This window comes from Phallusia mammillata, chromosome 2, assembly GCF_965637545.1.
Source record: "Phallusia mammillata chromosome 2, kaPhaMamm4.hap1.1, whole genome shotgun sequence".
In the NCBI taxonomy this organism is placed as follows: domain Eukaryota; kingdom Metazoa; phylum Chordata; class Ascidiacea; order Phlebobranchia; family Ascidiidae; genus Phallusia; species Phallusia mammillata.
In genome coordinates this window covers 20,129,550-20,141,015 of record NC_137253.1, presented here as the reverse complement: position 1 = coordinate 20,141,015, position 11,466 = coordinate 20,129,550, and the positions used below count along the sequence as shown (strand labels likewise).

The 11,466-nt window shown below is 36.6% G+C and overlaps 2 protein-coding genes across 3 annotated transcripts; one reads left to right on the top strand and one right to left on the bottom strand.

Annotated features, from left to right (window-relative positions):
- Positions 1-2: 2 nt before the first annotated feature.
- Positions 3-2,399, bottom strand: LOC145212230 (nuclear transcription factor Y subunit beta-like). 2 transcript variants are annotated; one of them, XM_080080278.1, is made up of 6 exons: positions 2,223-2,399; positions 1,738-1,843; positions 1,464-1,661; positions 1,224-1,307; positions 721-867; positions 3-655 (listed from the first exon to the last, which is right to left on the bottom strand). In XM_080080278.1, the coding sequence occupies exons 1-6, from the start codon at positions 2,294-2,296 to the stop codon at positions 623-625; spliced, it is 642 nt and encodes a 213-aa protein (XP_079936404.1). In that variant the 5' UTR covers positions 2,297-2,399; the 3' UTR covers positions 3-622. The 2 variants fall into 2 exon arrangements, with proteins under 2 accessions (XP_079936404.1, XP_079936405.1); XM_080080279.1 differs by lacking the exon at positions 1,224-1,307 and having other exon boundaries at positions 2,223-2,398.
- A 244-nt stretch (positions 2,400-2,643) lies between these two features.
- Positions 2,644-6,527, top strand: LOC145212228 (uncharacterized). The gene is made up of 6 exons (XM_080080276.1): positions 2,644-2,884; positions 3,105-3,226; positions 3,617-3,915; positions 5,549-5,688; positions 5,790-5,944; positions 6,013-6,527. The coding sequence occupies exons 2-6, from the start codon at positions 3,219-3,221 to the stop codon at positions 6,242-6,244; spliced, it is 834 nt and encodes a 277-aa protein (XP_079936402.1). The 5' UTR covers positions 2,644-2,884; positions 3,105-3,218; the 3' UTR covers positions 6,245-6,527.
- Positions 6,528-11,466: the final 4,939 nt, after the last annotated feature.

Below are 11,466 nucleotides of genomic sequence, written 5' to 3'. Positions count from 1 at the left end.
CCTAAAAATAAAACAATGTAATAGTAGTATTCTTTTGAACGAACATCTACTAACAACAAGTCAAAACATTTTTACTGACATGCATGTTGGCCAGCAAGTTTTACAACAAATGTCGGAAACAGAGTTAATACATATTGTGGTGTCATAGGAGTGTTTTCTATGACTCTTAAAAACTAATATACGATTGTTTAGTCTTGAGGAGTTTTTCATTATCAGAGGTGCTTTTTTGTCAGTAGGAAAGTTCCTTGCAAAGCTTTATGTGCAGTTGTAAGTCACTTTCAAATAAACTTACAATTAGAAATCACCACAACAACAAAATGACACCATTGCCCTTAAACTGCATTTATGATCTCCCTGATTTAAGTGAACAACAGAGTTGAAAACAGGTAAGACCAGGAAAAAATTATGTGGGTTGGCATTGTGGCAAGAAAATATCTATAAAACACACAAACAAACATTTGTATCACAAAAGCCATATTCTTTTTAGCCTATGCCAACACAATTTCAACAACATTGTGCTTTTATTGGCTCATAGTTCAACATTTGTCTTGGAGTGTAAAATAGTCCCAGTAGATGTTCGAAATTCTTTGAAGTTCTCACATTTAAAAATTCAAAAATTTCTTCATTGAAACTGAATAGATCCTTCCAGACTTGTCTGCATTACAAATAAACTTGTTTACTGACTCTTCTGATGATGCTATAACAGCGCACTAAACTTACCTGTCCAGAAAAAGCAGGGTCTACCTGTTCAGTTGTAACTAGCATTTCTGCAAAGTTGTTTTGAGAAAAATGATCAACAAGATCAGCATCAGATAAATGCTGGGGTGTGTCTTGATACACTTCACCACCCTTTTCGGCTTTGAGGGTCTGCAACAAAATAAGAAACTGAAATGCCTAACATAAACACATAATCATATCAATACATGTAATCATATTGGTTTGGATTTAGGTTCTGTGTATAACAATGATACGAATTTGATAAGCATTTGTTAAGAGACACAGAATCCACAAATCAGATGCATAAAAACTTAAAAAAAACTACTTTGTTTCTGTCTACCAACTAAAAAAATGATAGCCAAAGATTGCACACATGTCCACTTAAGATAATTAAAATTATCTTCTGATAAACAGAATTTCTCCGCTTGCTTATCTGCCTTTCTGTTTTACTTCCATATATTCTTCACTTTACTGCCTTCAAAAGTATGTAACAAAATAAGCTTCACCTTTATTCTGTCTGTGGCTTCAACATAGTGATTTATCACAGAATTCAAATCACGATTGGAATGCAGCATTCCATGCGCAGCATACTACAAATAAAGTTCACACAACAAAATTATCTCACACAACAACATAACTTTACACAACCTATATGACTAGAAAAAAAAACACTTCTGAGACTAATCCTGCTCTAAATGCTGAATATAGTTATTGTATACATATAAATAAAAAGTAACAAATCTTACATCTCTGTATTTTTGTAAATATATTTTTAAGGGTTCGATGTAGGGATCAAATCCTAGAGTAGCCATCGCAAACAATACATCTTCCCCATTGATAGTCTTCCTTTTTTCTTGTGCGCACCGCTCTGAGGCTTCTGAGGTGATGAAGCTGATGAATTCAGAAACACATTCCTGGACACATTCTTTTGCATCTTTTGCAATCTTGTGATAAGAAATATTAATTGAAACATGCATGCATTAAACCTATGTGTAAAAACATTTGCTCAATAAAAGTTACCTTTCCATTAGCTGGCACAGCATTTTTCATTATTCTTGCAATATTAGCAATTGGAAGGTAGATGTCCTGCTCTCTAAACGGACTTTTACTTTGTTCTGTTGTCAACCTATTTAAAATTTAAGAAAATTAACCTACGATGCCATGGCCTATTTGGGCTGTTTCTATTAAATAGACAGTTTGTGACACACACAAGTCTTAATGGGAAAAGTGGCTTTGGTATATATTTACATTTAAAATATCTCAATTTCAGCACATAAGGGTTGTATACTTGTATATCTGACCTAAAGGGTTAGTAAACCTAAAAACTAATATTTCATGATAAATAGGTGATTTCAACTAAAAGTTTTGAAATCATTAAGTATACAATGCACACACCAGGCCCCTCTGGCTAGAAGTATGCTCCTTACCTTGTGCATTAAAATATTAATACATACAATATTGAATTTTCATTTTAAATGTATTTAACCACATTTTTATTTATTTACCGTTGTTCAGAGTTATCTTCCACATCTCGTTCATCACTTATTAAGAAATCATTTGGAAAAGTGTTTCCTTCCATTGCATAAATTATTACAGATTAACAATGTTTGTTGTTGAAGTACTGTTAAGTTAGTTAATAAGTTAATCTCCTTCTCCTCTGTCAAACTTTTTCATTTGCAAGAGGGGTAATACCCAACATTTATTATTTCCGATGAGAGGTAGTATGTTTACAAAACGATCAAAAATACTTTTATGTACCGTAGGTTTGCTGTTATAGTAGAAAAAATGTGAAGCATCCAAATCCAATAATATATACCAATATGAATGTACAATAAATTACATGTGACAACACAACACAAGTAACTGTGCTTTTACCAGATACAGTAATAAAAAACAGTTCCTTATTGATTTCTATGTTCGTGCAAAAACGTGCGCCACAAAACACAAACAAAACATATTCGGTGCATACTGAATAGTGATTGTTTTTGTGAAGAAGTAACACTTTTTGAAGGTGCATGGATACTCGTGGATGGAAATTTTCTGTGAATATTCCATTTGCATCCAAACGCCACGCCAAAATCGCACAAAAATCCTTACAGATTGACGAGGAGCCCAGAAAGGGCGAAATATCAAGAAGTTTTAAACTGAATGAAAATATTTTATCGATGTGAGTTTTAAAAAGGTTATTTTCTTTATTTTTCAATCTAAATTCTTTGCACTGTGATGCAGGTGACATTGAAATGTGTTTTCATTTTTTAATTATAAACAGCAGTTACACTACACACATTCACTATTATCTAATGCAAAATACTGCACTTCCTGTGGTTTAAAATGTTCACAACATTGAAAAACATCTCTGTCTTGCAATATTTGTGTTTTTTTTGTAGAAGCTGGGAAGCAACTGAAGCAAGACTTTTAAGAGTTTCAGTCAATTCTCTGTTTGATTTATTGTTGCTTATCATTGAAACAATCGATCAATTTGATATTGAAGAAAAAACAGAATGTGGCGGTATATTGATGTTTGTTTATGTCTTAAAATAGTTAGTTTGAACAACAGTCATTGACAAAGTGTTAACTAGATTTGTGCGTTTCAAACTGTGCATCATTCAAATTTTAAAAGGTTTATTATTGCTTTAATCTAAAAAACTTAACTCAATCTAATTAAAAACTGTATCGATAAATATTTGCAGCAGAGGCCAAGATTAAACTTACTTATACATTAACAAAAAGCAATCTAATAATTCACTTCTTGTCACTGGTGTGTTGAAAGTCAAACTTCCATGTGGGTTTGATGTTGAGACCAGCTTGATTTGGTATGATGCTTTAACTAGGCCTGCCAAACTATATTCATCAACCTTGTTACAAACAAATTTAAAACCAACTAATGTATTTTATTCAGATTAAAAGGCTGGCAACCAATTCAAAAACATATTTCATCAGTGAATGATGTTCTTCAGTTGAGCTGTTTTCATTGCATGAAAGGAAATCATAGGTTCTCTACTCACAAACACATTGAAACTCCAAAGTCTTTCCATTACCAAAGAATTAAAATGAATGGTTTGAGAACAATACACACGTCCATGAAAAATTGCAATGTTGAAACAAACTTGCCAAATAACAACAATAGAAATGTTGCTGAGAGTACTGTTTGGAAAAAGCCTGAATCTTTATTACCTCAAACCCAAATCCATAAAAAAAGTAATTCCTTTGTGTGTAGTTTTAAAAATCTTCGTAATTATGGGTCCCCTTCCCTGAAGGGGACACATATTGATTTTACTCAAATTGTTTTGTTTTTTTTTCTTCTTTTTTCTTCTCCCCAAAGTTTGTCCGACTCGTTTTTCCATCAAATCCTTGATGGATTTGGCTGAAATTTATACAGATGGTAGATGTAGTTATGTAGATGTGCATCCCACTTTGTTTTTGTTGATAACCCCACTATTTACCCCGCTAGCCCCCTAAAATGGGTATTTTTCCCCCAAAGTTTGTCCGACTCGTTTTTCCATCAAATGTTTGATGGATTTGGCTGAAATTTACACAGATGGTAGATGTAGTTATGTAGATGTGCATCCCACTTTGTTTTTGTTGATAACCCCAGTATTTACCCGGCTAGCCCCCTAAAATGGGTATTTTCCCCCGAAGTTTGTCAGACTCGTTTTTCTATCAAATCCTTGATGGATTTGGATGAAATTTACACAGATGGTAGATGTAGTTATGTAGATGTGCTTCCCACTTCGTTTTTGTTGATAACCCCAGTATTTACCCCGCTAGCCCCCTAAAATGGGTGAGTTTTTAAACAGTGTCAGAATTGGCTGAAATTTGGATTTCTTGTATAGTATGCCATTTATAGATGTCGATTGGTGTGTTCAACCATGTAGCCCCATCATTTACCCCACAAGCCCCTAAAGTGTAAAACGTATTTGTATGTTACTGGGCACCACAAACGAAAGATTTCTATTGCTCAATAGTGTTACAAGGGCAAGCAGTTGTATGTTACTCTTTTATGACTTTGTGGATTGCTTGGTGAACGTTAGTTAGAGGGTTGTTAACAGCCCTATGGCATCTGAAACATTAACGGTTGTCGCTCAAAACACCTCTAGTGGTCAAAATTTTAAACATTGGCGGATTGGGCTGAAATTTTGCAGTACTATTGATTGAGTCATTGAGATTTCATATTTTTTTAGTTTGAGTGTCTGACCCCATTAGTTACCCCACTAGTCCCCTGCAATGGGTCAGTTTTTTAAACAGTGTCGGGATTGGATAAAATTTGGGGTAGTATGTGGACTATGCTATTTGTAGGTTTCAGTTGATGTGTTTTACCTTTAGCCCCAACATTTACTCAACTAGCCCCCTAAAATAAATGAACTTTTAAAAAACATTCTAATTATATGAAATTTTGCAAAGTTTATTAAACATACTCAAATGTTATGTTTTTACATAGTATTATTATTTAAGCCCAGTGCTGATCACTGCGTTTACCTTACAACACCAAACTTTCACATGGTTATCTCTTGAAATGCATTATCTACAACTTTGCATGTGTGGGGACCCATGAGCTTCTGCTTGCAGAAACAACTAAGGTTATAAAAGATAGTGGATGGTATGGGACCCAATATAAAATAAGCATAGGAAATATATCAATGTTTTAAAATAGGTTATAGTGTATATGCAAGGGCAATATGTGCTAAGCCACCCTTCTAGTTTAACAATAAAAACATATTTGCTGCTTTGCATCTTTAAAATATCAAACTACAGCCATTGAAAAACTATAGTCATCATAGTGTTCATAATGAAATGATAACAAGGTGATATATTTATCAGTTATTGTCTCCAGGTGTTTTATCCCTTGATGATATCTATGAGCTGTTGCAAGATGTAAATGGAAAGGACATAGTTGTACTTGAACTTACAAAACAAATAAATTATGTTGATTTCTTCATTGTTGTTACAGCCAACTCCAACAGGCATTTAGTGGTAAGCTAGAATGCTGCTCATCACTAGTATGTGTATTGTTGATTAAAATTTTGCAATGGAGGTTTTGCATTTTTTTTACCACTGATTAATTTAATTTACAGTACATGTCTCAAACATTGAATCAGCTTTATAAGAATAAAAAATCACCTAAAGACCCATTCCTATATATTGAAGGCAAGAATGACAGTGATAATTGGCATTGCATTGACATGGGTCATGCAGTGGTCCATTTTATGTTACAGAATGTTAGAGACAGGTAAGTCTGCACAAGTAAACTTTCTTCTAGATTTGTAACCAATGAATAACACGAAATATGTTTAACAGATATCAATTGGAAAAATTATGGCTTCTTGGACCCAAATATGATGAACTTTGGCATGAAGTTCCAGAAGATCCAGATCCATTTTCTGTTCTTGATTCACATGACTTTAAAGAAGTGGCAACAGAAATGGAACAACAAGAGAGAGTGGACTTGGTTGCACCTTGGGATACATCGTTCAAACCTCAACCTGACAGTTCATTGGATGAGTTTGATGAAGATGATTATGTGGTTTAAATATGTTTGTGTGTGTCACGCCAACAACACATTACAAAATAGATAGCCTTATATATACTGTTATTCTTGCTTTTTTGGGGTGAGTTACTTGAATATTATGTGTATGATTCTTACACAAAGTGAAGTTTTACTTTTATTTAGCTTCTGATCTGACTTTGCTCCTATCCCTTGTGTTTACACATTTAATCAAAGGAACAAAAATTCATTTTGAATACCTTGTTTGTAGTTGGCTATCTTTGTGACTATTATAGTATTGATGTGTAAAAATGGCATGTTGCCTTGAGTTTTTGACATTTAAAAACTAGTAGTGTATACTTACATTTTTGTCAGTAAAACAGGAAAATTTTGAAAATTAATTTTAATGAAAATCACAACGCCATTTTCAGCCAAAATATCAAACACATATAATACGTTTTTTTCTCCAATAAGCCCAAAGTTTAGAGCGGATTTGTTGCTTTATCAGACAGACAATTAACGCCCAAAGAGTAGACAAACAACGTGTTACGTCACAAACAAAATGGATATTTTTCACGTCAAAGAAAGTTATGAGGAAATTATTATTGTTACAACCGTTTAATCCAGTGGTTCCCACCCGGGGAGGGATTTCTCCCTAGGGAGGAATTTTATGAGTTCAGGGGATGAATTTCATAAAAACTGTAAAAAAATTTACATTGGAAATGTTACAGAATATTTATACATCCATTTTAATTTGGATCCGGTTATAAAGGATTCTAAAATGGACCTCCCTAATTACAAGGTCTATTTCAAATTGCTTTAATTTTTTATGTTATATTTGTGTTTCGTCTTATGGGGAGGAAATGAATAGTTCGAAAACGGGCAAAGGGAGGAATGTAACAAAAAAGTTGGGGACCACTGGTTTAATCCGTGAAAATCCAAAAAACTACGAAACCAGGTTAAGAAGTAGATAGTCTTGTCACAAAAAGTCTGCCCAACACAATATTCCGACTGACTGCCCTATGAAAGCCTACAACCAGGGAGTCGAACAGCTTGTCATATGGGTTCAGTTTCGGTTCGGGTTAACTTTGTTTGTTTTTAGCGGTTCGGTTCAGGTTTATAAAAATGTGTATTTTCAGGTCGGGTTTTGTTCCGGTTCGAGCAAATTACCCGGTCCGAACTGGTTTGCAGTTTTTAAACCGATTCAAATTCCCTTCGTTGAATTTAATTCCAATACTAACCATCATCTACATCAGGGGTTCTCAAACTTTTTTATTGTCGGGGCCAAATGGTATTTTTTTAAGTGTGTTGGGAGCCGCAAAAAAACGAAACCTTGAGAAAATCACTAAAGGTTATGACTCTAAAACAGGGGCGGGTAACTTCTCCATTCGGCGGGCCTGATATGGGAAAATGAAGTACTTGGCGGGCCGGATTCCTGAATCGATACATTAATCGCGTATTTATCCAGTGATTTAAAACGGATTTTTGACCACCTAACCAGGGTTGGGGAACCTTTTTGTTTATAAAGGCTACCAAACGATTTATCGACACTCGTGTAGGCCGCATAGACTATTTCCCAGGCCAAGGACAGTGATGTTCAAACTTTTTGACTTACAGAATGGTCGTTTTGCTATTTCCTCGTAGTTTGTAGGACTTACGGTCCAAGCTAATTAAAATTCCTCACTACATTTTCATCTTCACTACAACATTCAGGATTTATTTAACCTAGAAATTGCTGAACCTGGAGTTTTTGGTAGTCCTATGGAAATCGCTTTATGTACCACTATGGGACCATGGGTCTTGTTTGAAAACCGTTACCCTGGAACTAATCAAAAAATAATCTGCAATAAAATCAAAAATACGTTTCTGTCTATTTTTTTCAGCGCCTGGTGCAGTCGGTTATATCAACATCTTAAAAATGTATTTTGCCATCGAAGGCCGCACTTAGTGCCCTAAAAGGCCGCATGTGGCTTTAGGTCGCAGGTTCCCCACCCCTGAACTAGGCTATACGTGTGGAAACAAAGGAAACCGTTAAAGTAGGACACACACAAGGTTGGTAGTTATGTCGTAACAATGGACGTATGGTGCAATGGTAACAACGGCGGAAATTGTTTTTTGCTATTGGGTGCGTTACTGTCCGTTACAACTGTAATTTGACGTAGTAAGCAAGTAATGGGGGATTGCGGCAGACTGTGGCCGCGGGTCACATAATCATGTAAGACCGGAAACTGTCCGCGGGCCGCTCAAAATCCCGTCGCGGGCCGGATCCGGCCCGCGGGCCGTATGTTGCCCACCCCTGCTCTAAAAGCTAAAATAGCAATCTTTGATGGTTTTCTGAGGTCTGGTGCGAGCCGCAAAATAAGCAGTTGGGAGCCGCATGCGGCCCCGAAAACCGGGTTTGAGAACCACTGATCTACATGCATGGGCGCCGGTAGAAAATGTTTTAAGAGGGGGGGATTTTGGCTCATACTTTGGGGGGGGGGAGTGCCCCCTCTTGCCCCTACGTGCCGGCGCCCATGTATACATGGCGTAATCAAACTCCAAAAGAATTTTACCTGTGCACTATTATTTTTGACACGCCCTGTTATCTCGCGTATTCTTGCGCTGTTCTGAAAACAAATCACAAAGTATAATACAGACTGTCAGTCTAGACCAGTGGTTCTCAACCTTTTTTCTTTCGTGGCCCACTTTCATTGCAAAAACATTCTGTGGCCCAGTAAATTTTTAAGATAGAAAGAAAACAACTATAAAATAGGTTCAGAACAAAACAAATACATTCCTTCTCAATTCCTCCCCAAGCCATTATTCTTGTAAAATTGAGTGTAGTGACACAAATGAAAGTAAATTCTTAAAAAAACCTTTCTATTTGGTTGGTCTGTGGCCCAATCAAAATGCTTCCATGGCCCACCAGTGGGCCATGGCCCACTGGTTGAGAACCACTGGTCTAGACTGTATTTTTTTCTGGTTCTACTCCGGTTCGGTTTTTTTAAGAAATCGTAATTAGTGGTGTTCAGTTTCGGTTCGACTCCCTGCCCCCAACAGCTAAGCCGAGGTTTTTCTAAGCAGCTAGTGCTCGAGTTACTTGACGAAGACCTCCCTCGCACATAAGCACAAACACATGATCTTTATCCGTGTTCTTGGCCATTTGTTGTAATCTGTTATCTCTCCTTAAATGTAAATTATGTGTTGAAAGAATATATTTCAAGCCAACATGCTTGTTGTGGATGCTTTCTTGCTTTCTTTCCTTTTTTGACCATGGGCCGGTTCACGATATTTGTTTGATTGTACTGATGGTCCATGGCCTAAAACGAGTTGAGCGATGTTTTATAAAGGCTTTTGCCTCTTCGTCAAAATTTCATTCGTAATTGTAAAAGGACACTTGAGCACACTAAAAAAAGACACTTCAGCACAAAAAACACTATGAAATAATTAAGAGATTGTAGTGCAGCACGGGGTATGCACCCCCGAAAACAAAATCTCAATGGGCGTGAAAAAAAATTACTATCAAAATCTGCAAAGGTAGGCCTACCATATTTCCATCCCCAAGAAGGAGGACACATTGTTAAAAAGAACATGTTTAAGGGACCCCAAAAAATAAAAGCGTCAGAAATTGTATAGTATAGTTTGGATAAAGTTGAACGTTTATCAAATCACAAAACTAAAATCAGCTTGTATTTTCAAAAAATGTAAAACACACCTCTATTCTAAAGACATCACACGTTTTGGGAAATCTTTATTTCCAGGTTAAAATCAGTTGTCAGTTTTTAAAAAACAAATATATTTCGCTAAAATAAGCATCTTCAGTGTCTACAGAGAGCAATAAAAGGGATTAAAATTGGTGGCGCTGTTCCTGCCAGGTTTTTGCCTCTTCTACAACAGCAGCGGTCATTGCTTTACAAAAGCCGGAGCAGTTCGCCTTTAACTTCAACCTGTTCAGGCTGTTGTTATAATCCAAATACAACTGATTGAGGTATCTCAACCGAATCGCTTCAGCTCGTACAATTGAACGAAAAGTAGCAGGCGGATGGTGCGATGACCCATGTAAAAACAGTCGATTATAATTGGTTGGCTTTGTGTAGCTGCACGTAACAAGCCGATAGGGTTGTGCTGGCGTTGTTCTGTGAAGCACATCTAAAAATTCCAAACTCTTGTCAACTTCATTGGTGTGTAAAGTGCGTATTGTTAGTTTTAACCCAAACCGCGCAAATCGATTTTTGAGAGCATTGATAATTCGCCTGGCAGAAATTTCACCAATGCAAATAAAAACAATGTCATCAATAAATCTCTTGAAGATTTGCGCTTGAGACAGTACTGGGGCGATTCCAGAAATGATGTGGTGCATCGCTATGTTCGCGATAGCAATTAACTGAGTGGTTGTCGCTAGTGATGCACCGAACCCGCCTAAAAAGGTTCGGGCCGAAACCGAATATTCGGCATTGAGGCCGAATAATTTCGGCCGAATCAGGCCGAACCTGAAATATCCATTCTCATGGATGTTTTCAACTGAAACTTGTGTTGTTGATGCGAGTGACCTCAATTATGACAAACCAAAATAACTTTCACAATGCGTAAGCTTTGCTAAACTTGTCATATCCTTACCAGAGTACGTGGAGTGGTTGTTTAGCGCATTTTTTAACGAAGACTTTATGAGGGAATGTTTAATGTTTGGATATAGCGATACAACACCAGCCGCAACAATATATAGAGGGTTTGTATCTAGCTGTTCTGGTATGCTGTTAATGTTTGCCTCTTCCCAGTTGAGCAAATTGTCGATATATTGCCTACTGTCTTTACAAAACTCATCTACCGACGTATGGCAAAATTCCTCACTGATCGGTTGAAGAATCAGTTGAAGAAACGCGGTTACACGTGTGGTTGCAATGTTGCCTGAAGCCTGCACTAATCTTACAGGTATAGCCTATCTTCGATCGGTATGTTACCTATAGTTGCGTCACTTCCAGCTTATGTGTCTTGAAAAGCGGGTATGCATAGACGGGTTCCTGAGCAGAAAAGAACTTTGCGATAGAACCTGGTATATGTTGATACTTTCCATCTACAGTTTTCATTCCTATTACGTGCTTGAGCATGGCATCATCTATGGCACCAGCTTGATGGAGACTTGTCACAAATTCTTCGCACTTTTTCTTAATATTCTCCAAGTGAGGCTTTATTGAGTCCTGATCCAAGTGTAATAGAGGTAATTGTTGTAACTCCCTTTCCACAATGCTGTTGTACGATGCCTCGTTGAGAATTACCACTTTTCCGTC